Here is a 26,385-nt window from a genome sequence, read left to right as displayed (position 1 = left end):
GTACGGATGGATGGATGAAAACAGAGGACCAAACACCAGATGATACGAGCAGAAGAGAACAAATCCAGTGAGTTCCACCGATTTTGCCGTGTAAAAGGTGTCCAGATCTAAATGCATCAGTCATTGTTCGCCTTCACGTCAACATTTCTCCATCAACCTGCTGCTTTGAAGGAGTAGTTCACTTCAGAATTAAAAAATGACTGATACTTTACTCACATCTACGCCATCTAAGGTGTTCATGTCTTTCTTTCTTCAGTCGAAATTAGGGTTTTTGCAGAAAACCTTCAATGGGGTCGAAGAAGGTAAAATGTGAGTTTCATGCCAGCCGAGGAATAAGAGTCTTATTTAGAGAAACGATCGCTCATTTTCTTAAAAAAATTAAATTTTAATAGTTTTTATCCACAAATGCTCATCTTGAACTAGCTGTGATGCGCCACACATTACGTAATCACGTTGAAAGGTCAAGCGTGACATTGGCGAAAGTACCGACCTAGAGTTTACAAAGCATACGTGTAAACACCAAGTAAAACATTATATACAAAAAAATAATAATAATAGGTAAAACAATGATGTCGGGCGATTTTGAATTTCTTTTAACCGGAATACATGTGACCTTTCAATGTAGGGCTGTCGCGGTTATGGAATTTCCCTTGCGGTAATGTTGAGTGGCTCAATAGCGCGATATGCGGTATTACCGCCATTTATTTATTTATTTAATTTATAAGTATTTGTTGCTATATAAATAAAGTTTACGATGTGTACAAAAACGAGGTCATTTAAAAAATAACCGAAACTAAACAGCGTCTATATGCGCATTGAAAGCATGATTGAAAGGCTTTCACTCAGCGCGCATATTGTTATGACAACGGACTTTGAATCGTTCATTCAACGAACACGTTCAAAGAAGCTGATTCGTTAAAAGAGATGTAATGAAACAAGATGTTAATTATTTTTAACTTTGAGTTCCACTTTTCAAGGCTCAGCTGATCAGCAATGCGTCGCATGGGTAACGCGGAAGCTGATGCTTCACTTATTAGAGACCAATATAGCATTGATTCAATGCGTGACTCGGTGATATTATTTTCCGCGGCTTCCTCCCCAGACAGCAAACTGACATTGAATCAATGTGGAAGCGACGTCTCTCATGACATTAAAACAACGTTGATTTTGCTCATCGAATTAACGTTGAACCAACGTCAGACGCGGCATTCTTCAAAGCTAAATGAAAATCGAAAATTGGTTTGCTTTCATAACGTTGAAACAACGCGTTGATTTCAAGTTGATTTTCCGTTAGTTTTGAAAGAATGACGCGTCTGACGTTGGTTCAACGTTAATTCGATGAGGAAAACAATGTCAGATCAACGTTGTTTCGATGTCATATTTCCACGTTGATTCAATGTCAGTTTGCTATCTGGGTCGCGCTGTGGGATGCTGACCAGCGCTGCTGCTGACGCGCATTAGTGGAAAATACCCGTGGCGTGAAGGTTAAAATGATGATACGACAAATATTTCGCTTTCCTTTGAAACGGCAACCTTTTCACGACTTCAAAGACAGACGCAGGTAATCGCACGCGCTCTGCAGATCTCTCTCATTCACTGTCTGTGTGAAGCCTCTGTAGGCTACACATCACCAAGATAAACAGTCTTGTTGTTATCATTATGAACTTGTTTAACATTCAATACACATGCATGAAGTTCAAAACAAGAAGAAGCCTTATAAAAAAAAAACGTGAATATCGCGGTTGCTGCGGTTACGTGCAATCCTCTGCGGTTGACTTGTCAGAAGCGCGGTACTGCAATTTTGCGGTTATCGCGACAGCCCTATTTCAATGTGCGTGGCGCATCGCAGAGCTAGTGCAAGACGCACATTTGTGGTTAGAAAGCATATAAATGTCTATTTTTTTGGCTTGATAAGACCCTTATTCCTCGGCTCGGATCACGTAGAGCCTTTGAAGCTGTTATTTAGACCTTGGACGCCATTGAAGTCCATTATATGGAGATTTCATTTCAACTGAAGAAAGACAGACGTGAACATCTTGGATGACGTGTGGGGAGAGTAAATTATCGGGAAATTTTAATTCTGAAGTGAACTAATCCTTTAATACTCATTGAAGAGCGTATCGAATGTGATCCATCAACTCACCGTCCTTCCACAGCTCTGAAACGAACTTGTCTGTGGACTGATTGAGGAGCGTGGCCACGTTATCGTTCAGCGGGTCCATGTTCTTCATCAGCCACTCGTCCGCCTTGTAATCCACCTGAGAAACACAATCGCAGACGGTTAATGTTCCCGATGGCGCTCGAAACCGCACACGGGTTCAGCCGGGGAGCAAGTCCGCACCTTTCCAGCGTAGTGGATGATGCAGAAATCGGCCTCGTCCTTCAGTTTCTTGGGTTTGTGGAATTTGGGATGCGTCCCCTGTTCCTGCAGGACCTTCTCCACGAAGCTCTTGTCCGTGGCTTTGGGGAACCAGCACTCCTCGTCCAGCAGAGCCAGGATTCCTGGAGGACTCGTCTGGAAAACACGCGACACAGATTACACTCACAGAAAGAAGCAACAGAAGATCATGAGGACATCATTCAGGATTTAGAGTTTTTAAAATGATGGATATCTCAGTGTTTGAATCCTAATTGTAAACATCTGGATCTGAATAACAACATGAGAACAGCTCCAGTGAAAATCACATGATCATTCTAGGAGTCACTTGATTGGTCAAGATGTTTATAAATAATAACTGATATTGGTTGACCTTCACTAACCGGGTTTGTTTATTTAATGTTTTTAATTTGTGTGCATTATTCTGATTCATGTGACGCAGGGGCTGTTTTTTGAGCAAAAGACAAATTTTCATCCGGGACAATAAAGTACACCTTAACCTCAACCAGATGATCTACCAGGTACACCTTGGCTCCATTGGCTGAAAGTCCAGCTAGTCAACCAGCTAAACCAGCTAATGGCCATTTCTGACCTTCTAGAACCAACTACTACCTTTCTATCTAAATCGAATGAAGAGAATAATGGATTTCTCGATGGAAGCAATAATGAACTTCTTGATTCCCAATCTTAAACCCAAAAACATGGACATGGCACATGTAAACCGCCCCATTAGAAATCATGTGACTGTTAGAGACACTAAAAGGCATCTAGATTCCCAAGTTTTCCAATTTTAAACATGGAAACCGCTCCATTAGATGTCATGTGATGGTTCTTGGAGCCGTGTGATTGGTGGAGAGACACTTCAGGTATCTAGATTCCCAAGTTTCCCAATATTAAACATGGAAACCGCCCCATTTTTAGTCAGGTGACTGTTCTAGGAGCCGTGTGATTGGTGGAAAGACACTAACAGGTATCTAGATTCCCAAGTTTCCCAATTTTAAACATAGAAACCCCCCCATTTTTAGTCAGGTGACTGTTCTAGTAGCCGTGTGATTGGTGGAGAGACACTAACAGGTATCTAGAGATTCCAAAGTTTTCCAATCTTAAACATGGAAACCACTCCATTAGATGTCATGTGATGGTTCTTGGAGCCACGTGATTGGTGGAAAGACACTAACAGGTATCTAGATTCCGAGTTTCCCAATCTTAAACATGGAAACCGCCCCATTTTTAGTCAGGTGACTGTTCTAGGAGCCGCGTGATTGGTGGAGAGACACTAACAGGTATCTAGATTCCAAGTTTCCCAATCTTAAACATGGAAACCGCCCCTTTTTTAGTCAGGTGACTGTTCTAGGAGCCGTGTGATTGGTGGAGAGACACTAACAGGTATCTAGATTCCAAGTTTCCCAATCTTAAACATGGAAACCACCCCATTTTTAGTCAGGTGACTTTTCTAGGAGCCGCGTGATTGGTGGAAAGACACTAACAGGTATCTAAATTCCAAAGTTTTCCAATCTTAAACATGGAAACCGCCCCTTTTTTAGTCAGGTGACTGTTCTAGGAGCCGCGTGATTGGTGGAGAGACACTAACAGGTATCTAGATTCCTAAGTTTCCCAATCTTAAACATGGAAACCACCCCATTTTTAGTCAGGTGACTGTTCTAGGAGCCGCGTGATTGGTGGAGAGACACTAACAGGTATCTAGATTCCTAAGTTTTCCAATCTTAAACATGGAAACCACCCCATTTTTAGTCAGGTGACTGTTCTAGGAGCCGCGTGATTGGTGGAGAGACACTAACAGGTATCTAGATTCCAAAGTTTTCCAATCTTAAACATGGAAACCACCCCATTTTTAGTCAGGTGACTGTTCTAGGAGCCGCATGATTGGTGGAGAGACACTAACAGGTATCTAGATTCCTAAGTTTTCCAATCTTAAACATGGAAACCACCCCATTTTTAGTCAGGTGACTGTTCTAGGAGCCGCGTGATTGGTGGAGAGACACTAACAGGTATCTAGATTCCCAAGTTTCCCAATCTTAAACATGGAAACCACCCTATTTTTAGTCAGGTGACTGTTCTAGTAGCCGTGTGATTTGTGGAGAGACAATAACGGGTATCGGGTAGTTTTCCAATCTTAAACATGGAAACCACTCCATTAGATGTCATGTGATGGTTCTTGGAGCCACGTGATTGGTGGAGAGCCACTCACAGGTTTCTCGATGAGGTCTATGCAGGGCTGCAGATCGAGGCCGAAGTCGATGAAGCTCCACTCGATGCCCTCGCGCTGGTACTCCTCCTGCTCCAGGATGAACATGGTGTGGTTGAACAGCTGCTGGAGCTTCTCGTTGGTGTAGTTAATGCACATCTGCTCGAACGAGTTCAGCTGCGGAGATGAACACACACACACACACACCAATTCACAATTCACAACCTCACCACTAGATGCTGCTAAAAATTACACAGTGCACCTTTAAAAATAAAATAAAACATGAACGATCTATCCGTACTTCGAAGATCTCGAAGCCGGCGATGTCCAGGATGCCGATGAAGGAGGCGCCCTGACGCTTGGTCTTATCCAGGGCTTTGTTGATGCGCATCACCAGCCAGCGAAACATCCTCTCGTACGTGGCTTTGGCCAGAGCCTCCACCGCGAACTCGGCCTGCTCCTGCGTCTGGGCCTTCTGCACGTAATCACGGCCGACCTTGATGCGGGGCGAGAGGATGGCGCGCGTGAAATCGGTCACGTTCATGCCCATCAGGTGACACACCTTCTGTGCGGCTGGAGAAGCGGAGAGATAGAGACGATTAGAGATATTCAACCTGATGACACTGGTTTAACATCTCCAACCTGCTCGACTAACAGGCAGAGCTGTTATTATTAACAAAAACTACAACTATTTATTATACTATTCAATTACTTTTATTACTATTTTAACTATTAAATTCAAAAACACTTTATCTTCATCAAAACTACAAAAAAAAAAAAAAGACAAAAAAACTGCCTTGGCAACTAACTGCAAATAAATGTGATTTAAGTAGTAAAATTACTCAAACTGATTATTTTTTAATCAAATTAAACTAATAAATTATACAAATTATAAAAAAAAAATATTAGAAATATTAAGAAAAGGAAACTACAAAAACATACACAAAAAACGAATTCAAAACATAAAAAAACACAATAATAACATAAAAACTAATTCAAAATATAATTAAATATAAAAATAAACATTAATTCAAAAATATTAATAAAGACCAAAAATAAAATACTCAAAATACGACAAAAAATTACTCAAAATATCAATAAATACTGTAAGAAAATATAAAATTAAAAAATGAAAACTAGTTCAAAATATTTAATAAATACTATAACAAATTATATAAAATATGAAAAAAATAAACCATTCAAAATAATAAAGACCAAAAATTAAAATTAAATATTATTAAAGACTAAAATACAATATTGAAAAGTATAAATAAAAACGAATTTGAAACATAATTAAAGACTACAAATCACATGACTCTCCTATAAATCAGCCTCAGCCTGCTATTCGCTGGTGGTCAAGCTAATTAACCTTCCAGAGACCGTGAGTTAGTGCTAAAGCAGACGGAGGTGTGTGTGACGTTCACCTGTGTCATCAGGCATGGAAGCCTGGTCCGAGTGGCGCTCCTTCTTGAAGGACATGTTCCCGAGCTGCAGCACAGACGACATGACCTTCAGCAGACCTGCAGGGGGCGACACACACACACCATTAAACTCCCTCAAACACACTGCAGGCACATGATACTAAACCCTAATGATGATTTAATGATTCCGATTCGATTCTACTTATCAATTCCTAATTTCGATTCCAATGAGGTAAAAAAAAAAAAAAAACACTTGCCTGTGGTTTTAAAAATACCATATTTACTCACCGATCTGCTCCTCCTCTGCGATGCTCATGATCCTCATGGCCTCCATGGTCTCCACGTACATGTCTCGGTCCTGCTGTCCTGGGATCGTCACGTTCCCGTTGGACAGGAACCGGTACTTATTGTAGCCCTCCACACACAGTTCAGCTGATGGGCAGAGAAACAGAGTGAGTCTCGAGCTGGACAAGCGGAGATCAGATGAGCCGCGTGACGCACACACACACACACACACTCACCGCGCAGCTTGTCCCCGGCGCCGGACAGCATGTAGTAGAACATGTGGAAGGCTCGCTCTTCTTTGGCCTGACGGATCGCGCGGGACTTTTCCAACAGGTCTGACGCTCAGAGTCAAGGACTGACACACCAATGTTCGAATAAAGACTGTTAACAGGCTACCGTGCTAACAGCCAATCAGAAAGGGGCTCAGTAGTTCTGGTCTCCTTAATTATTCATGCTCTACATACAGTCACAGAAAGTATTGTTAGCCATTTTTAGCTTCAGGTCATTAAAAGCAAGTCGCGCTAATGTTATCAACCTCATAAATATGCAAATAAGCCATTGTTACTTTCACCATGTGTTAATTTGCAGGGTAAAGAAGCTAATTTTTTTCACGTTTAAAACATCATAACAAGCACATTAGTACATTCCTAAGAAGTTTAACACGTTGCTAGCATGTTTCTTGCTAGATTTAGCATGTTGCTAGCATGTTTCTAACAAGATAGCATATTACTAGCATGAATTAGTACATTGCTAGCATGCTGTATCATATTTTGCTAGCATGTTTTAGTACATATGTTCTACCATATTGCTAACATGATTTAACCTGTTGCTAGCATGATTCAACACATTGATAGCATGTTGTAACGTGTTGCTAGCATGATTTAACTTATTTGTTAGAATGATGATTAAGCGCATTGCTAACATGCTTCAAGTATGATTTGACTTGTTGCTAACATGATTTAGTACATTGCCATGCAAATAAGCCATCGTTCCCCATGGGTTAATTTCCAGCGTAAAGAAGCTCATTGTTCACGTTAAAGCATCATCATATTAACCAGCACGTAAAGATACAGGTTTCAATGTTGGCTCCAACGATGTAGCCGTTAACGTCAAAGTTGATTCTGATGAACTTGCCCTGTAACACAGAAGAGACAGAAGATAAAGCACACGTATCGACTGTTTTCAGTTGAATAATTCAAACTTCACAATGTCAATTAATAAACATATTCTAGCACACTGCTAACATGTTTTAACAAACTCGTTAGCATTTTTTACACGTCATTAAAATGTTTTAACAAATGAAATTAGCATGTTGCTAACACGATTTAACATGTTGCTAACACGATTCTAGTAAGATTTTACACATTGCTAGCACAATTTAAGACGTTGATAGCATGTTTTAACCTGTTGCTATTGCTACCATGATTTAACATATTTGTTAGAATGCTGATTAAGCACATTGCTAATATCCTTCTAATATGATTTAACACATTGCTAACATGATTTAGCACGTTGCTAACATGATTCTAGTAAGATTTACCATACTGATAGCATGATTTAACACATTACGCACATATTTTACACAGTGCTAGCATGATTTAACACATTACGCACATATTTTACACAGTGCTGGCATGATTTAACATGTTACGCACATTTCACACAGTGCTAGCAAGATTTAAGACATTGATTTAGGATATTTATAACATGTTTCAACATGTTGCTTACATGATTTAACATTGCTAACACGATTTAGCATAATTTAGCATGTTGCTAACATGATTTAACATATTTTTTAGAATGAATTTAGCACATTGCTAACACGTTGCTAGCATGATTTAACACGTTGCTCACATATTTTACACAGTGCTAGCATGATTTAGCAAATTGCTAACATGTTTCTAGTAAGCTTGCTAGCATGTTTATTAATGTTGCCGGATAATTAGCATAATTAGAGAGTTTCCAATCAGTCTATTAATTTATTCATGTAAAAAGTTATGTATGTTTGAGTTGTTGAATCAACAGCTGCAATATGTAAGATGCGGAGCGGCTCTTACGAATCGAGAGGAGTTGTCGTTCTTGACGGTCTTGGCGTTGCCGAAGGCTTCGAGGATTGGATTGGCCTGCAGCAGCTGCTTCTCCAGCTCGCCCTGTGCTCAAACACACCCATCATCAGACATGTGACTTCAAAACAACCAATCACTGTGAAGAAGAGCTCCTCAGTGCAACATCGCAAGCTGTTCGCACACAAACCAGCTGAAACAAACACACAGATGAAGCGCGGTCTGATCCCCAATCCCAAACAACACCGAGTGAGCGGTCCCGTCACCTCTGAACACACACACACACACACACGCTCATTCACTTTCAACTCTTACCTGGATTAGTATTCAAATATGAATAAAAACTGTAATACATTTTGTTGTCACGAAACACAAAAAGCTACTAAAACTTCAACCAAAATTAAAGTAAAACCTGAGTTGAAACAAATTCAGAATATTAATAATAATAGTATATTTGGTTGTAACTTGTAACAAAAAATAAATAAATTATTAAATCTTCAATAATAATGAAAGTAAAATGACATTCACTAAACTTTAAAAGAAGAGATGTGACATTCTAAGATGAATATATCAAATAAAATTATTTATTAATTATACGCATGTAAATCGTCCATTTAAGCCAAGTCTACGTTTCTAGGTGGATGGACATCCAGTGGGCGGAGCCTAACGCATTAGCTCTGATGTAACCATCTCATTTACAACTCCACCCACATCAATGACACCACTAGAGGATCCTCCTCCTAGGGGGCGGAGCCTAATTCATTAGCTCTGCTGTACCATCCAATTTAAATGGACAAAACTCCGCCCACATCAACGATATCACTAGAGGATCCTCCTCCTAGGGGGCGGGGCCTGATCCAGTTTACATGGACTAAACTCTGCCCACATCAATCTCCACAGTTTATAATCCATCTTCCATTGCACAAATGTTTAACTAGCGCTGTCTAAGTTAACCTAAACTCATGTAAGCATGTGAGATCTCCCTGTAAAGCGTTTCACATGCTCTTGTAAAGCAAGTCTCGTTAAACCCACAAAAACATTCCAGCAGCATGAGGTTTGTGTTTCCCAACATTGCTGATGTAATGAGTCCCGCCGCAGGAGGGATTCGCTCACACACACACACACACAGCAGTTCTCAAACCCAGATCCCACGAGTGCAGAAACACACACACAGACGCAGCGCGGGATTCAGACGGACGACACTGAGATATTATTTGCACTTAAATCAAGTGCATTCACCACTAAGTTCTCAAAATGATCCGGCTTTCGTTCTGCCAGACACTATTGTGATGAGATTGACTGGATCTCAGGGTCGTGCGTCTGTGTTTCGGCTTCATTTGTTCACCCAGCAGCAGCGAGATACGGGACACGGGGTGGGAGATGGGAATGAGACGGAGATGGAGAGATGATGAGACTCACATGTGACAGGATGGAGGTGCTCTGTTGGTACAAAGAGAAAAACACTCAAACCTTCAACTTACACACACACACACACACCGGCTCTCTGTGCAGATCCACTCCAGGATGACTGATCAGAAACATCAGACTCCCAGGAAAACACACTCAACACATCATTTATTTTTTTCCAAAACACCCTGGATTGATTTCTGTTCCATGAACAGGGAACAAACGAGGACAAGCGTATTGGCAAACCGGCGCTAGTCGAGCTCAATACTTCCACACGCCAGATCTAAACCGGCTGCAAACTAGAGACACTTCGTTACAATTACGAAATCTAAAACAACTTTTATTTTATTTTAATTTTCCTATTTAGTGTATACAATATGCAAAAAATATGTATGCATCCAAATAAATAAATATAAATGTAAAAATAAATTAATTTGAATTATAAAATAAAATAAATGTATACATGTTATTTACTAACCTTGTATTTATTTATTTTAGCGTAACAAATATTAATTTTGTTGTTTAAGTTTTGTAATTTTCTATGTATATATATATAAATTTATTTAATTATAATATAAATATATATATATATATATAAATTTAATTATTACACATATATATATATAAATAAATTTAGTTAATTATAATATAAATATTTATTTAATTATTATATATATAATAATTAAATAAATATGTATTAATAATAATATGCAAATAATAATAATATTTGAAATTAATATTCATATTTTTTTAATTGTAATAGTTTCATTTCCTGAAGGTTAAGCACCTCCTTTGACTTCTTTTTTTAACAATGTCCAGCGGTGTTCGGTTCAATTGAAGCGTTGACAGTAGGATGAGGAAGTGACGTCATCAGCGATTAAAGGGACCTACAGCTGCTCTAATGGGTGATGATGTTTGCGATCGGCTTCAAACTCCCTGCCATCATCAAACCAGCCGTATCTGATCTGATGATGTACACCCAGATGAAAGCTCAGGGTGGAGAACGCATGAACACTAGCGGAGGAAACTCCACCTATACTCTATCTATGAACAGAAGCGCTTCGGTCATCTGGAACTAACCTGGTCTTTCTTGGTCTTGTGAGACGAGGCCACGTGAGCCAGATACTGGATGACCTTCTTGGTGTTTTCTGTCTTTCCGGCTCCAGATTCGCCCCTGAACACACACACACACACACACGGGTGAGACATCAAGCACAGCTTTCATGGACAAATCATAATCATAGAAGACATGCGAGACCATGTGACTCACGTGCAGAGAATCGATTGGTCCTCGCGGTCTGTTGGAGGAGAAGAACGAATCATTTACACAGTGCAAACACATTCGCCAAGCACTTTATTTCTCGCATTTTATGCAGTTTTATGAGTGAAATTATTTAACAGAAAATTTTTTTTTTTTGTATTTTATGTATACTTGAATTGTTCACTTTTTTCACAATTTTATTAATAGTTTTAATTCTATTTTAGTTTATTTCATTTATCTTTTTTATGCAGAATAAGTTTAAGGTATTTTGAGTGAGGAGATGTGGTAGGAAGTAATACTTTTAGATTTTATTTTATACTTATATTTATGTCTTAACTATGATTTTACTCATATTTTATTTTTATTAATTTAATTCTCAAATTTGTATATTTTATTTATAATATATACACATATATACTTTTTTATATACACATATACTATATATATATATATATATATATATATTATTTTTGTAAATATATATATGAAATATTTTTGTTTTAAAAAAAAATATATTTTAAGTGATGTTATTTGGCAGGAAATAATGATATTATGATTTTTTTTTAATGATTTAAATCTTGTTTTTATTAGAAAAGCAGTATCATTTTGTATTTTGACTTATTTTGATTATTTGGCAGGAAATAATCATGTTAATAGATGTCTTAGCAAGCACAAGTTCAGCATGGAGTACCACAAGGCTCAGCGCTAGGACCGCTTCTGTTCACTCTGCACATGCTTCTCCCTGGGAGATATCATTAGGAAGCATGACGTTTCTTCAGAAGAACAACATGAACTGATGATGCCACATGATAACTGGATACTCTGAACAAGCTGAAGTTTGGCTGTAATGTTCTTCTTGTCAGTCACTGGTAATGTTGGTCAGTTGAATGAAGCTATAAATTGCTCCGGATGGAAACGCGCCTCTATCGGCTCTGAACAAACCCTTCTGAGTTTCTGCGGCAGGAAGTGCTCACACCACAAAACAGGAAGTCAAGATCTGGCTTCCTGTGACTGGAGAAGGAGCCGCCTTTCCAGAAAACGAACAAAAATAAACGAACACTCGCTTTTACTGAACAACCAAAAACACACAATTTTAGAGATTAAACGGCACATTAAAAGAAGATGAATAAAACTCTTGATAAAGCAACACTTTCAGGGATTTATTTATTTTCATTTGATTCCACTTTATTTGTAACAAACATACTTTTGATTCAATAAACGCAACTATTAATAATTTATAGTATAGCATTATTCTCGCTCGTTTATAAATATGCCTTTTTTTAATGTCGTACAAATAACGTGGTGAAATTTTATATTACCATTTAGGCTTCAGGGACTAGATATGCTAAATTAAAGATGTAATACTATACGCTAGCGCTCACAGGTTTGGAGTCAGTACGTTTATTTAAAGAAATGAATGCTTTTATTATGACGCTTTAAACTGATCAAAAGTGACAGCAAACGCATTTATAATGTTACAAAAGATTTCTATTAAATAAATGCTGTTGTTTTCAACTTTCTACTTGTTAAATAATCCCGAAACAGCTGTTTTAAATAGTATTATTAATATTTCACAGTTTTTACTGTATGTTTGATCGAATAAACGCAGCCTTGTTCAACTTTAAGCATGTACTGTGAGCAGTAATGAAACGTAAGTCTCGTAAAGCGCCTGCAGAGCTCAGTAATGAGTGTGGGTCACAGACTCGCTGCAGGAGGGATGAGGACGGGGGGGGCGTTAGACTCGCAGGAGGGTTGAGGACGGGGGGGCAAACACTGCGTTATTGAGCAACAGGCCGAAACATATCAAGATGCAGTGCAGTTTCAGGATCTTCAGGTCGCATTATTGAACAAACACAATGTAGAGTTGCAATTCAAATTTGGATGATTAATTGGATGATTAACGCTACTTAATGAATCTGCACACCAGACAAACGTCAAGAAATCTTCAGGAACTAGAATTGCAATTCAAATTTGGATAGATTGTAATACTACTTTTAACTCATTTTTTTTATGAGTAAAATTGAATCCGCACAACAGACAAAAAGAACATTTTTTTCTTTTATTAGATCTTTAATCCTTATTTTTCTTTGAATTTTGATTCGGCGTGTGGATTCTGCTTTAATTGTAAATATTTTTGGAATGATGTAAGAAATCCTGTAAAATAAATAAATAAATAAATCTACATATACGTAAGAAAAGGTTGTCCCAAATCATAGAAGTGAAAGTCAAAACTAATTTATAAAGTAAATATAAATGAAATTTAAGTAAATTAAGTAAAATAATGGAATTCATTTAAATTGTAGTGTAGTTTTAAAATTTATTTATTCAAATATTTCTTTTTTTTTTATTACTAAATTGGAATCCAAACACCATCCTAATTTAAATAAAAAGAAACGTTTTAATCTCAAATTTACTCAAAAAGCCAAAAACATTATAATATATCACTTTTGTTGTCTTGTGCTTTTATAAATATATATATATATACATTTTCTTTTTTAAATGTATCATTAACATTCGTATGTAGTTGTATTTCAGCATTCAAATGTGTTTATTGTTCGGAGAGCAGAGAAAACATCTCAAATCAGCTGATAAAGTCTATTCACATTTCATGGAGTAATACAATGAGTCTCCATTAATGATGTGTACATTTATGTTTTGTCTACACTGGACTAATGATTTCACTAATGAGACTAATGACAGGAAGCGGAACTGACTGAAGTTCGAGTCAAAAGTTACATCCTGTAGTGCAGTGTGTGTGTGTACATGTTTTTCTATCCCGGTGGGGACTTCAACCTGAATGCACACACACTCATGAGGACCTAAATTGAGGTACACAAGCTTAGAAATCAAAGGGGTTGGGTTAGTGTGTGTGTGTTGGGTAGGGTTTCGTAAGGAGATACAGTTTGTGCAGTATAAAAACCATTACCACAAAGATAGCGAACCAAACTGTGTGTGTGTTACCCTGCATCATGCTCCTGTAGGCCGTGTCAGTGATGGCGTAGATGTGCGGCGGCATCTCGTGGCGTTTCTTGCCCTTGTACATGTCCACGATCTCCTCTGAGTAGATGGGCAGGTTCTTGTACGGGTTGATGACCACACAGAACAGACCCGAGTACGTCTGCGGCACACAACAGACTTCAGTCATGATGAGCTCACACACACACAGGCCTTCAACGGTCTCTAAAATACAGTAATATCACACAGCTGCTCTATTTGAGTCCCAAACCGTCAGACGAATCTACTAGGGCTGCAACAACTAATCGATAAAATCGATTATAATCGATTATGAAAATCGTTGTCAACGAATGTCATTATCGATTAGTTGGTCTGATTACGTCACGGGGATTGTTTACATGGAACATGCGCTTCTTACATGCGCTTCATGAGGCGCACACGCAGTCTCTCTCCCTCGCCGCTCTACCCTGTCTCGCGCGCGCAACACGGACGGTTTGGAGCACATTATCTTCTGTCTCGCATGCGCACTCTTGATTCCGTGAGTTTGAACTAATTTGCGGGCATCAGGAAACCGCTATCAATATGCAGCATACACGAAAATCATTCACCTTTCGGTAAATTCGCCGTTTTGAAACCAAAATAGGTGACCTACGTTAATCGTGTATACTTTATGAAGCCATACTATAGTATAATGTGAGATAGAAATGTATATTTAAGTCATTAAATTCAAGTTAACCTAAGCTTTTCCCTCCACTGCGGCTGTCAGTCATTCTCTATTCGGTGTTCAAACAGCTTGCGCGTTACAACAGTTAACATGATGATCTCTTTCCAAGATGATTCAATGTTATTATTATAATTGATCCGTAGATAAAGGTCTATGATAGTTTTGAAATCTTATTAATAGCCTTTCTTGTTCTGTCCTATCTATTATATTTTGCTTCCTCACTAAACAGCTGTGCTTTACATTTAAAACAGCTGTGCATCTGATTTTTACGATGTTTTTCATGAATGTATAACAACAATACAAAGAGCAATGTGTAACGTTTTACCAGAGTTAGTGCTACACTTATTGTCTCTTATTTGTTCCCCACTAAGGAATGTTTTTTTTCACTAAATGTTTAGATTTTATAAAATTATTGTGCACTTGTGATATTTCTAGGCTAAGTTTTGCTGAGTTATCCACTAATCTAGTTTACAATAGCATTTTTGTCATAGGTTATGGTCATATATATTTTTTTTATTTGTTGTTTTTCTTTATAATGAAGTTATCTGTATTAAGTAGATTGTTTAACACACGAAAGAGTGTGGTTTTTAGGGTTTTATTTTGTTATAATAAACAAAAAAGAAATAAAATTTTTTATCCGATTAATCGATTAATCGAAAAAATAATCGTCCGATTAATCGATTATCAAAATAATCGTTAGTTGCAGCCCTAGAATCTACGTTTGCAGTGTTTTTCTGGAGTGAAATGAACGCGTGTCCACATGGTCTGGGTTCTGTAATCATCACTAAACATCACACCTCACCAAACATTTGAGAAAATGCAAGTCCGCAAAGACCGTCTGCTATTAAATGTTGCATTTCTCTATTGCGATATAATATAATGTATGTATTTAAAACCACAAGAACAAAAATATCAGCAAAAAGTGAAGTGAGAACTTTCCATTACTGGCATGATAGTTCTCCTCATGTGCGTTAATCTAGTTAGCGTAATCAGATTGAGCTTTTCCCAAGACAAAACCTTTTTATTTTCTGTTAATGCAACTAAAAGTATGTGGTTGTCGTGCCTTTATGACTCAAATCGGCTTCAGAACCCAATAACAGTGTGAAACCAGACCCGGATCAACCAAGCCGGATTAAATGACTGAAACTTTGTTCTCAATCACTTCTGAACTCAAACCTGCTCTCCCCTCCCGCACGCATCATTTCCTGTCCCCGGGAGCACATTGTTCCTAAAGCTTCCTGTTTGGAGAAACGGCGCTGAACAGCTTCAGGAGGAGACCCCGTTATCTACACTCAAGGCTGTTGAATATCTTAACATTTCTCTTCAGCAAACCTCTGACCCACAGAGACTCCTGTTGGACCGGGGACCACGGCATTGTGGGACCTAGTTCTCGTATTAACTCTATGAAGCCTGCTGGTTTTATAGATTATCCAGACAATCATTGAACTAAAATTTTGTATTTAATATTAAATATGATCATCAGCCGTTTGTTATAAGGTAAAATCATCATTATATTGCATTTTATGTTTTAAAATTAGAGATTTGATCATAAAACTAAGCATTTAAATATCATCTTATTAAGACATTCTTGGCAACTGACTGACATTTATATGCATGTTATGTAAGAACCTGCTATACTGTTAAAAAGATCTCATTAATACACATTATAAGCAGAATTTCATACTTTTTTCCATATATATATATCAGTATCTGCACAACATTGCATATTTTTGGGTCTCTGAATAAAATTGAGCTGTTTTTTCCTCCATTTTCTCACTATATCATAGTTATATGAGCCATAATATAATGTACTCGACAAAAACAAAACAAAAATTTTCGGAAACTATTAGTGAAACTATTTCATGTCAGGCTTTACAGAATCCCCAGCTGACAAAAAATATATTCCAAAAACATTTTTCCTAATATTCTGATCCATTACGTTTAGTGCTGGGCGATTTGACCAAAAATTTATATCACTTTTTTTTTTTCTTTTTTTTTTTTCGGTTTTCCGGTTTATGGCGTTTTTTTTTTTTTTAAACATAATCAGGTGTTCAAAGGATTTTCTAGTGGTTGTGAGAGGAATTACTGCAATAAATTGACTTAGGGTGGTCTATTTTATTGTCATTAGTTAAAATTGTAGAATTGAATAGCGCAAAGTGTGACCTAAAATTGTTATTTCTTATTAACATTCTCATAACCAAGCAAAAACGTTAATACGTCTAAAAAAACTAGACGTTTTGAATGTTCCTAGAACATTCAGAAATAACGTTTTGATAACTTAATAGGAACGTTATGAAACGTTCTTATAACCTAAAATTGTTATCGATTGCACTGAACACGTATTATGTGCAAGCTTCTATGAGCGAGCCCAGAGAAAATGGACCTATTTTTACAAGAGCAGCGTGTATCTGAAAGTGCGCGCGATATTCCCATGGATATTCCACACGCGAGCAGACAGATTCGCGCTAGCGCATTATATTAGTTTGATTTGGCGCTACAATAGTGCGCTCTCGACATTTAATGGGAAAATAACGCCATAGTTCTGCAGCGTCCACCTTCCCTGTAACGTACCCTTGCCTCACCGTCGCTGCTTAGAAGTGCAAAATTGTAAAGGGTCCGTCTGAAACAATGTCGAGCAGCGTAATGTTCGTTCCGAACGTTGTGTAAATACATCGCTATGGCGGTATATTAAAAATTAATATCATAACAAAAATATACACCGGTTTTCGGTATGAACCGTATACCGCCCAGGAGGGCTGGGTATTGAGACAAATTTCACAATTCGATTCGATTTCGATTCACAAGTTTGCAATTCAATTCGTTTATGATTCGATTCAATATTGATTATTTTGGATATCAGTTACAATAATTGGCAATTTTTCTCAAGGAAATCAAATCTCTTAACTAATGCTGTAAACTATGGGAGTCTAGTTATAGCCTACTAGCTTCATTAGCCTAATATGAAGGTAATAATTATCTGTTTTGTAGCTATGCAAACACCTAAATTACACTTTTATTTATTTTTATAATAAGAAGATTATATGAAATATAAACATTTAAATGGTGGCTGTCCTGAAAACTTGCCAGATTTATTCAAATATGCATTAAATATTGAAGAACATTAAGATTATAATGCATATGTAATATAGTGTATTTATTTAGCAAAATGCTCCTCTCTGGAGTTATTTTTTCTAGCTGACTAACGAGTTTTCTGAGGTAAATATGACGATACATGACATGATTACAAGCTGTTTAACTGACGTCTTTCCACGGTTGAAACGCTGATTGAGCGAATCAATGTGACATGATACGTATTTCGATAAGTTGTACTCTATCTTTTAACACACTTTAATGTTTACTTTGCGCTGTGACTGGTATTATTAAGCCGGAAGAGAGATCAGCGCTGCTGCTTCTCTTGAGCTGCGCCAGAGCGATCTCACGCCACAGCGCCAAAACGTTATTTATGTTTTTGAATTTCTAAATGAAAATTGAGACTTTGTTTCATATCAATAGTAACAAAGGACAAAGATTATTGCGATTTTTTGGATGCGCGCAGCCGCGATACAATGTTCCATTGATTCAAATGAAACAGGATGACTAATCGATTCTTGAGATTTAAGAATCGATATCGGTTCGTAAAAATGAGAATCGATTAATATCGAGAAATCGATATTTATTACCCAGCCCTACCGCCCAGCACTAATTACGTTACAAAAACAATATTTCTGAACGATCTCAGAACGTTCAAAACGTCCAGTATTTGGAATGTTTTAAAAAGGTTCTTTCTTGGTTTCGCGAACATTCCATTTTGCAAGTGTTGAGGGAACGTTACTTCTGAACGTTCAAAATCTACATTTGAAGTGGATCAAAATTTCACATCAAAGATATACATGAATTTTGAACAATACCCGTTCTTGTCTTAACTTTTTTTTTTTTTTTTGATCCACTTGAAAAGTTGACTACTGTAGTAAGTTTGAGAGAAAACTCATCATAAACGATGTATAAATGATGTTCCGGTGTGTGTACATGTACTCACGTATATGAGTCCGGAGTAGTATCTCTCCTTGAGGTTGTGCAGCACGGACGCCTCGTTCAGGCAGGTGAGCTCCGCCATGTCCTCCACCTTACTGAACTTGGGCGGGTTCATCTTCTGGATGTCATCCTTGTTGACTCGCACCTTCTTCCCAGAGTCTGCGAGCTCCACCACCACCTCGTCCCCGTGCTCCTCCTTCACTGAGCCCGGCTCGAACCCCAGCCGCTCCGACGGCACCCACACCAGCTTCTTGGTGGCCCAGTCGGCCTGAGCCAGGGGGTTGCTGACCGGGTTACGGTCCACGTACAGGAACTTGTCTGCGTCCGACATGGTTTCTGGAGGAGAGAGAGGGGTGTTACGAGTCAGAGAAACCACCTTTAACACACACACACACACACATTACAGGAGTATGTATGTGTGAGTGAGAGTGTGTGTGATAGAGAGAGAGAGAGTGTGTGTGTGTGTGTGTGTGTGTGTGTGTGTGAGCGAGAGAGAGAGAGTGTGTTTGAGAGAGTGTGTGTGCATGTGAGGTATGTATGTGTGAGTGAGAGAGAGTGTGTGCATGTGTGTGGGAGAGAGAGAGAGAGAGAGAGTGAGAGAGATAGGGTGTGTGTGTGTGTGTGTGTGAGAATGTGTCTATGAGAGAGAGAGAGTGTGTTTGTGTGTGTGTGTGAGAGAGAGAGAGAGAGAGAGAGAGAGAGGGAGAGTGTGTGTGTGTTAGGCTTGCCGCGATAGACGGTGTTGGCGGTGTTACCGGTTTTAAGCCCCATCACCGGTGACATCACTTTCCCACCGTGACACCGCGATGTCTTGACTTTTTTTTTTTTTTAAGTATTCGTTTTTGCTAAAATATTTATTTGAATTAATTAAAAATAATAATTTTCAATTATTTAGTTCTGAAGAGAGCATTATAATTAAAAATGAACTGCGCAACGCGTGCCGTCACGTCACAGATCAGCAAGCATCAGGATTCCATTTAGCACGTGTGGAGACGAGAACGAGTCAAATTACAGAAAAGCAAGATAATGGCGGAAGATTTGGTGTCAAAACGCAATGCAAAAGCGCCTGTTTGGCAATATTTTGGCCAATATATATTAATGTTAATAAATGCCAATTTATAGTGTTTTACTTTTTTTTAGAGTGCTGTCATTTATGTAGGCTAAGGTCCTTTTTAAAGTTTTTATTTTATATTCGTCTCTTTTTATTTGGTTTTATCTTATTTAAACTTTGTTTAATTTATTTAGGCCTATTTTGTTTTCTTATTCGTTAATAAACGTTTTTTTTTTTTGGGCCCACAGTTTGCCGATTTTCACTTTTTTCAGCCTATGCATGGGGTTATTTTTATTCGTTCGTTATGCTAATAAAAGTTCTGTCTATATTTTATTCGTTTATTATTCTAATAAAAGTGCTGTCTAAATAAAAGTTTATTGTCAGCGAGTTTTTTTTTTTTTTTTGTCCATTCCAGCAATTGACGCTGAATTGCAATTGACGCTTATTTCGAAAGTGAAAGTATGTCATTTATGTAGGCTAAGGTCCGTTTTGAAGTTTTTATTTTATATTCGTCTCTTTTTAATTGGTTTTATCTCATTTAAACTTTGTGTAATTTATTTAGGCCTATTTTATTTTCTTATTCGTTAATAAACGTTTTATGGTTCTAATTTGTTTGGGCCCACATTTTGCCGATTTTCACTTTTTTCAGCCTATGCATGGGGTTATTTTTATTCGTTCGTTATGCTAATAAAAGTCTATAAATAAAAGTTTTATTATCAGCGAGTTGTTTTTTTTTGTCCATTCAAGCAATTGACGCTTATTTCGAAAGTGAAAGTATAACGCGCACGCATTTAAAAGCTATTTAACCCCCCCGCCCTGCCCTCCACGGTGACACCGGGATTACCGGTGTTGTCACACGTCGATTAACCGGTGGGAAATTTTCCTCACCGCGGCAACCCTTGTGTGTGTGTGTGTGTGAGAGAGAGAGAGAGAGAGAGGGAGAGTGTGTGTGTGTGTGTGTGTGTGTGAGAGAGAGAGAGAGAGGGAGTGTGTGTGTGTGTGTGTGTGGTTGAGAGAGTGTGTGTGAGAGAGAGAAGAGAGTGTGTGAGAGAGATTGTGTATGAGAGAGAAAGTGTGTGTGTGTGTGTGTGTGAGAGAGAGAATAATTGAGTGAGAGTGTGAGCGAGAGAAAGTTTGTGTGAGAGAGAGAAGAGAGTGTGTGAGAGAGATTGTGTATGAGAGAGAAAGTGTGTGTGTGTGGTTGAGAGAGTGTGTGTGAGAGAGAGAGAAGAGAGTGTGTGAGAGAGATTGTGTATGAGAGAGAAAGTGTGTGTGTGTGTGTGTGTGTGTGTGTGTGTGTGTGAGAGAGAGAATAATTGAGTGAGAGTGTGAGCGAGAGAAAGTTTGTGTGAGAGAGAGAAGAGAGTGTGTGAGAGAGATTGTGTATGAGAGAGAAAGTGTGTGTGTGTGTGTGTGGTTGAGAGAGTGTGTGTGAGAGAGAGAGAAGAGAGTGTGTGAGAGAGATTGTGTATGAGAGAGAAAGTGTGTGTGTGTGTGTGTGTGTGTGTGTGTGAGAGAGAGAATAATTGAGTGAGAGTGTGAGCGAGAGAAAGTTTGTGTGAGAGAGGGAGTGCGTGCGTGTGCGAGTGTGTGTGCGTGAGAATGAGTGTGTGTGCGTGTGTGCTTTAGCATGATTAATAATTTACACAGTGTTTATTTCAAACCCTGACCAGCAGAATAAACAAGAATCGGCACAAATAGACAATTACATCATTCGCCTGAAGAAGCTTTCAGTTTATTTTCTCAGCAAACTGTTTGTGCACTCAAGTCTAAATACAAACATGTTTTATTAAAATGTAACTACGGTCGTGCCATTGCAGATCACAACCAGATTTCCCATTTTATAAAGGAAATGCAAGGCTTGTTTACAATGCTAGGTTGTCGCTACGCCGTTGCTAGCATGTTCTGCATGTTATTATGTGGTTGCTAGGGTGTCGAGGTGGTTGCTAGGGTCATCACATTCAGGATCTCTGATATCGGCGTTTAACATCTTAAATAAACAGCAGCTGAAGAGACTCTTCAGTTCCCGCGAGCGGACGACACACAGATCTACGACGGAGCGGTTTCCTGCACGTCTTACACACTCACTCAGGAATGCGGGGTCTGTAGAGCTCGCCCAAACACATGTTAGGTCAGCAGCAGCAGCTCGTAAAGCACGGCGAACGTCTCGCTCCTGGCGGACACATGAACTGACGCCGCCGTCTGTAATTACAGCTCAGCGTCTCGGACACACACACACTCGTGTTGATGTAGTACGTGTGGGATGTTTCGTTTAAATGCGGTTCAGCCGAACACATTGTTGATTATACTATTCAGAGGCGTGTTTGGACAACGGCGTGCTTGTTTAAGCTCCGTGTCAAAGAGCAGCGGGTGACAGCGGGTTCACATCAACGAAGGCTAATCGCTAATAAAACTGTGCTAGTGAGTTAGTATGGAGGTATACGTGTATTAATATTCAATTTGAAATGTGATGTGTAAAATTGCATTGCATTCTGTGTTTAAATTTAGCCTAGATTTTATTTTATTTACCATTCTAGCAACATTTAGTGCAAAATGAAATTACATAATTAACATTTGCCTTATCATACACTAGTTTTAATTTGCATATTGAAAAGTTGAAAATGCATCACAGAAATAATTCGATATGCGTAACATGTACAAGCAAAAACTGTGGCAAAATGATCATTCAAATGTTTTTTTTCTTAATAGCAAACACACTTGCGATTACATTTTCATGAAATATCCCGCAATGAATGTAGCCAAACTCAATGTGCACACTGAAAATGCATTCCGAGCCAATCCCGCAAACATAACATGTTATGGCTATGTGACGTAGTTTGAAGTTTTGAAAAAATGGCGGCGACAAAAACACTTTGCACTAGTGTTGTCACGGTACCAAAATTTCAGTATTCGGTACCAATACCAGTAAAAAATTCACGGTTCTCGGTACCAATTTCGGTACCAAAGCTTAGTTTAAATTTACATATATTTAAGTGTTTATCACGGTTACAAGTATGGAAACTGTACATTTGTATTATAAACACTTTAGAAAAAAATTAGATAAAATGACCTAAAATGAACAATAGTATACACTAACACATTTTTAAAGTTGTTTGTAAAGTTCTAATCCGTTAACATTTATTTAATGCACAATGAATGAAGTGAACAAACATGAACAAATCAAGTGTTTCTATTAAATAACATTTACAAACATTAATTAATGTTGTAAAAATATATTGTTCACTCAATGTGTTGATGTGAAGTAGCTAATGTTGATAAATGGTATCTTATGTTTTTTCTCCTGTAGCCTATAGTTTGGTAATGCTACAATGTTTTATTTGATTTGACTGTACTTTTATTTAATCTAAAACTGCATTCATATTTAATTTTGAAAAGGCTTTTTAAAACTGCTGAGTTATAAAGGCAAGAATACGCCTAGAACTGGCACTGACATTAAATGACATAAATAGGGATGCATTGATACTAATACCAGTACTCTGGTGTCGGGTGGATACTACTGTGCTCATGTACTCGTAAAACTACCCCGAAAGCACTTTAGAGGCCGTTCACATGTCGCGCGTGTTTTTTAATTATATTTTTGCGCGTGCTTATTCTTTCCAAAGCGCTTGCTCTCACGCGGCGTCTGTCGTTGCTATGCAACGAGTTTTTATTATGAGCGCGCTTGCCTCGCGCCTATATTTGAAATTGCGAATTTGCATGTAATCGGCCTCTTATGGCAACGTGACATTAGCCTAATCCAAAATATTTCCATATGTGGCTCTTTCCTCCTTTCGTGTCAACAAGTGGATTCAGAGAAAGAGCATATCAGCGTTATGAAGAGGACGTAACTGTGCACCTTTCAGACAGCGCGTCTAGAACTGGATTAACCTGGTATTCGGTACCTAGAAAAGCTGGTACCGTAACATTTTTTTTTTTTAGTACCGACTTGGTACCGAAGTACCGAGTTTTTTGACAACACTACTTTGCACTTTCCAAATGTCCATTGATTCCACATCTAAAGCGACTTACAAAGAAGAACATTTGATGAAGCGATTCATCCTAAGGAGGCAACGCCATTCAAAATGGGAAAAATGGACATTTCAAATATTGTTTAGAAGAGCACATGGAGGGATGCTGAAGGGAAGAGATGTGATTTTAGAGTCATGCGAAGATCAAGCTGCCGCTGAGGAACAGCGAAAGTAGTACACTCTTAGAAGAAAAGGTTCTATATAGAATAGGGGTGTAACGGTACACAAAAATCACGGTTCGGTACGCACCTCGGTTTTAAAGTCACGGTTCGGTACGTTTTCGATACAGCAAAAAGAAAGAAATGCCAGAGAAATGTCCTATTTGTTTAAAGAAAAAATATTTTTAAATAAGTGTGAGTTTTCCTAGATCTTGAAACTTTCAGGTTTATAAATAGGGGTCATCTTTGAAGGATGAACAAATAATGTTTTGGTCATCACATTAAAAATAACATTTAAATATATATTTATTTATATAATATTTGAATTTTGAAGTGCTGGAAAAAGATGTGTGAAGTACTTGAAAGCATTTCACCATTCCAGCCAAACTGGTTCCAGTTAGTGTTACTATATTAAATCCATGGTGAATGTTGCTGGTCTGTGGACGAAAGTACTAGTTCATTCACGGCACAATGTTTCTCCTGGTTTCCATGACAGCGTTGTTTGATCTAATAGAGATCTACGGTTAATAACGGAGAAATGTGAATCTATCTCACTAGATCTGGCAGCGATGTTATTACCTCAGTGGCGAATTCAAATGTTTTCTTTACCGGATATCTTAGCGCGGTGTGGTAACAGTGTTGCTTGATCGAGATCGGCTCGCGCTGCACAGATGTTGCTGGTCCGAACTGATAAACGATCCGTGAAGCACATAACGAGGAGCGCAGTTTCGTTCTGCTTTCATTACCCTTGCCATTTGGATGTTGCGCAACGTTGTGTCGGCCGCGTCAGCACGAATTTTGCTGGCAAGAAAAATGGTCCAAGCAATCGTTCGGTTTGTATGCGTACCGAACCGGAAGCCTCGAACCGAAACGGTTCAATACGAATACATGTACCGTTACACCCCTAATATAGAACCTTAAAAGGTTCTATCAGCGCTACGTATTTGGAACTCCAAAATGGTTCTATATGGATCCATTTTTTGGTAAAAGGTTCTATATACTCTTTAAAAAAGGGTTCTATATAGAACCCTGGGGTTCCATACTTGGCCAATAGAACCTTTTACCAAAAAAATGGTTCTATATAGAACCATTTTGGAGTTCCATCTGGTTCTAAATAGAACCATTTCTTCTATTGGTAACGGCTCTGGAAAAATGACTTTGCGGCTTCTACTTGAAATCCTATCCACTTTATTCCTGCGCCCCATGATGCTTTGGGTGTAACGTCTTGAAAGGCTCGCCCTATGAACATAGTACGTTAAAAAAAGTGTCACAATGAGATGAAATTCAATTAAAAAGTGTAAAAGCATCAACAAGGTGCTTTCAACAGACCAGGAATAGCCCCAAAAGCACGAGTCTTTGGTTAAATAATCACTGCAGGACATCTGTATTACGTAACTTATCTTGCCTTCATCAAGATTGTTCATTAACTTATACTACTTCAAAGTAACTTCCGTCAGATTATAAATTCCAGAGAATTATTATTGGAATATATCGTAAATTAAATTTGAAAGAAAACAGGCCACAAATGTGCCATATCTGTTGTTCTTTTTCATGCTTTTACAGCGGATTGCAAAGGGAAAAAAGGAAATAATCATGAGGAAAAGAGAGCAGCGACTGAGGAGAGCTCTTGCCATAGTTATTCTTGTTATAACATGTCACATTAAAGAGTACCAATAACGTTATTCTCATGATGCCTCAAAATAAATCATCAAGGGAAATTGACAGCTCATGGGCAACCTGATTCATTCCAGCCTTTTTGAGTGAATGTTTCCCAAACCGGGGTGGCACCCATAATTCATAAAGGAATAAGGTGGATATAATATAATATATTATGATATTATATTGCAGTCAGATTAAACCCACAAACGAGGATGAAGGAAGACATTTGACTATCTTTGTGTACTTCATTAGAGTGTTTTTTTTATAAATTGAAATTACATTAATGACTATATTGAATAACCACGATCAGATGCTTAATCAACAATGCCGACAGGCCTAGTTTGTGGAGGGTGTAGCCTAAATCTGTGCTATTTTATTGCTTTTTCCTCATCACATATTTTAGTAATCATCATTCCAGCTTAAATGGGTCATATAATGCCATTTTTATACAGGTTAATGAGATTCTTTAGGGTCTAAATGAAAAGTGTGTAATATACTTGAATTAAAAATACTCATTAGTACTGTAAGAAAACACAAATTTTACCTCAACAAAAACAGCGGTTTTCAGGACGCCGTTTAAGTGTCTTTTACACTCAAAAACATGAGAAAAAAAAAACGCATCCTGTGAGAACTTGGTGTTATCATAGAAACTGAACTTTAAAACCTTTAAGACGTATAGAAACAAGACTTGGTTAAACAAATGGCTTTAATTTATAGTAGGGCTGTCAAACGATTAATCACGATCCAAAATAAAAGTC

General features: G+C 38.1%; 1 protein-coding gene across 2 annotated transcripts in view; it reads right to left on the bottom strand.

The window, feature by feature from the left end:
- The window catches only part of myh9b (myosin, heavy chain 9b, non-muscle), a 73,720-nt gene that overhangs the window by 32,031 nt on the left and 15,304 nt on the right, over positions 1-26,385 (bottom strand). Inside the window, exons 2-15 of one of the 2 annotated variants that reach the window (XM_039687538.2) lie at positions 18,736-19,067; positions 13,982-14,138; positions 11,030-11,057; positions 10,840-10,933; positions 9,772-9,792; positions 8,347-8,439; positions 7,361-7,424; positions 6,526-6,624; positions 6,293-6,436; positions 6,008-6,103; positions 4,885-5,156; positions 4,587-4,760; positions 2,342-2,515; positions 2,144-2,258 (exon numbers count right to left, since the gene is read on the bottom strand). In XM_039687538.2, the coding sequence (XP_039543472.2) occupies positions 2,144-2,258; positions 2,342-2,515; positions 4,587-4,760; positions 4,885-5,156; positions 6,008-6,103; positions 6,293-6,436; positions 6,526-6,624; positions 7,361-7,424; positions 8,347-8,439; positions 9,772-9,792; positions 10,840-10,933; positions 11,030-11,057; positions 13,982-14,138; positions 18,736-19,062 (1,858 nt within the window). In that variant the 5' untranslated portion in view covers positions 19,063-19,067. The remainder of the gene's footprint in view (positions 1-2,143; positions 2,259-2,341; positions 2,516-4,586; positions 4,761-4,884; positions 5,157-6,007; positions 6,104-6,292; positions 6,437-6,525; positions 6,625-7,360; positions 7,425-8,346; positions 8,440-9,771; positions 9,793-10,839; positions 10,934-11,029; positions 11,058-13,981; positions 14,139-18,735; positions 19,068-26,385) is intronic. The other variant, XM_039687540.2, reaches the window with a different exon arrangement.

Source organism: Pimephales promelas, chromosome 3, assembly GCF_988280905.1.
Source record: "Pimephales promelas chromosome 3, fPimPro1.hap1.1, whole genome shotgun sequence".
NCBI lineage: Eukaryota > Metazoa > Chordata > Actinopteri > Cypriniformes > Leuciscidae > Pimephales > Pimephales promelas.
This window is presented reverse-complemented; position numbering and strand designations above follow the sequence as displayed.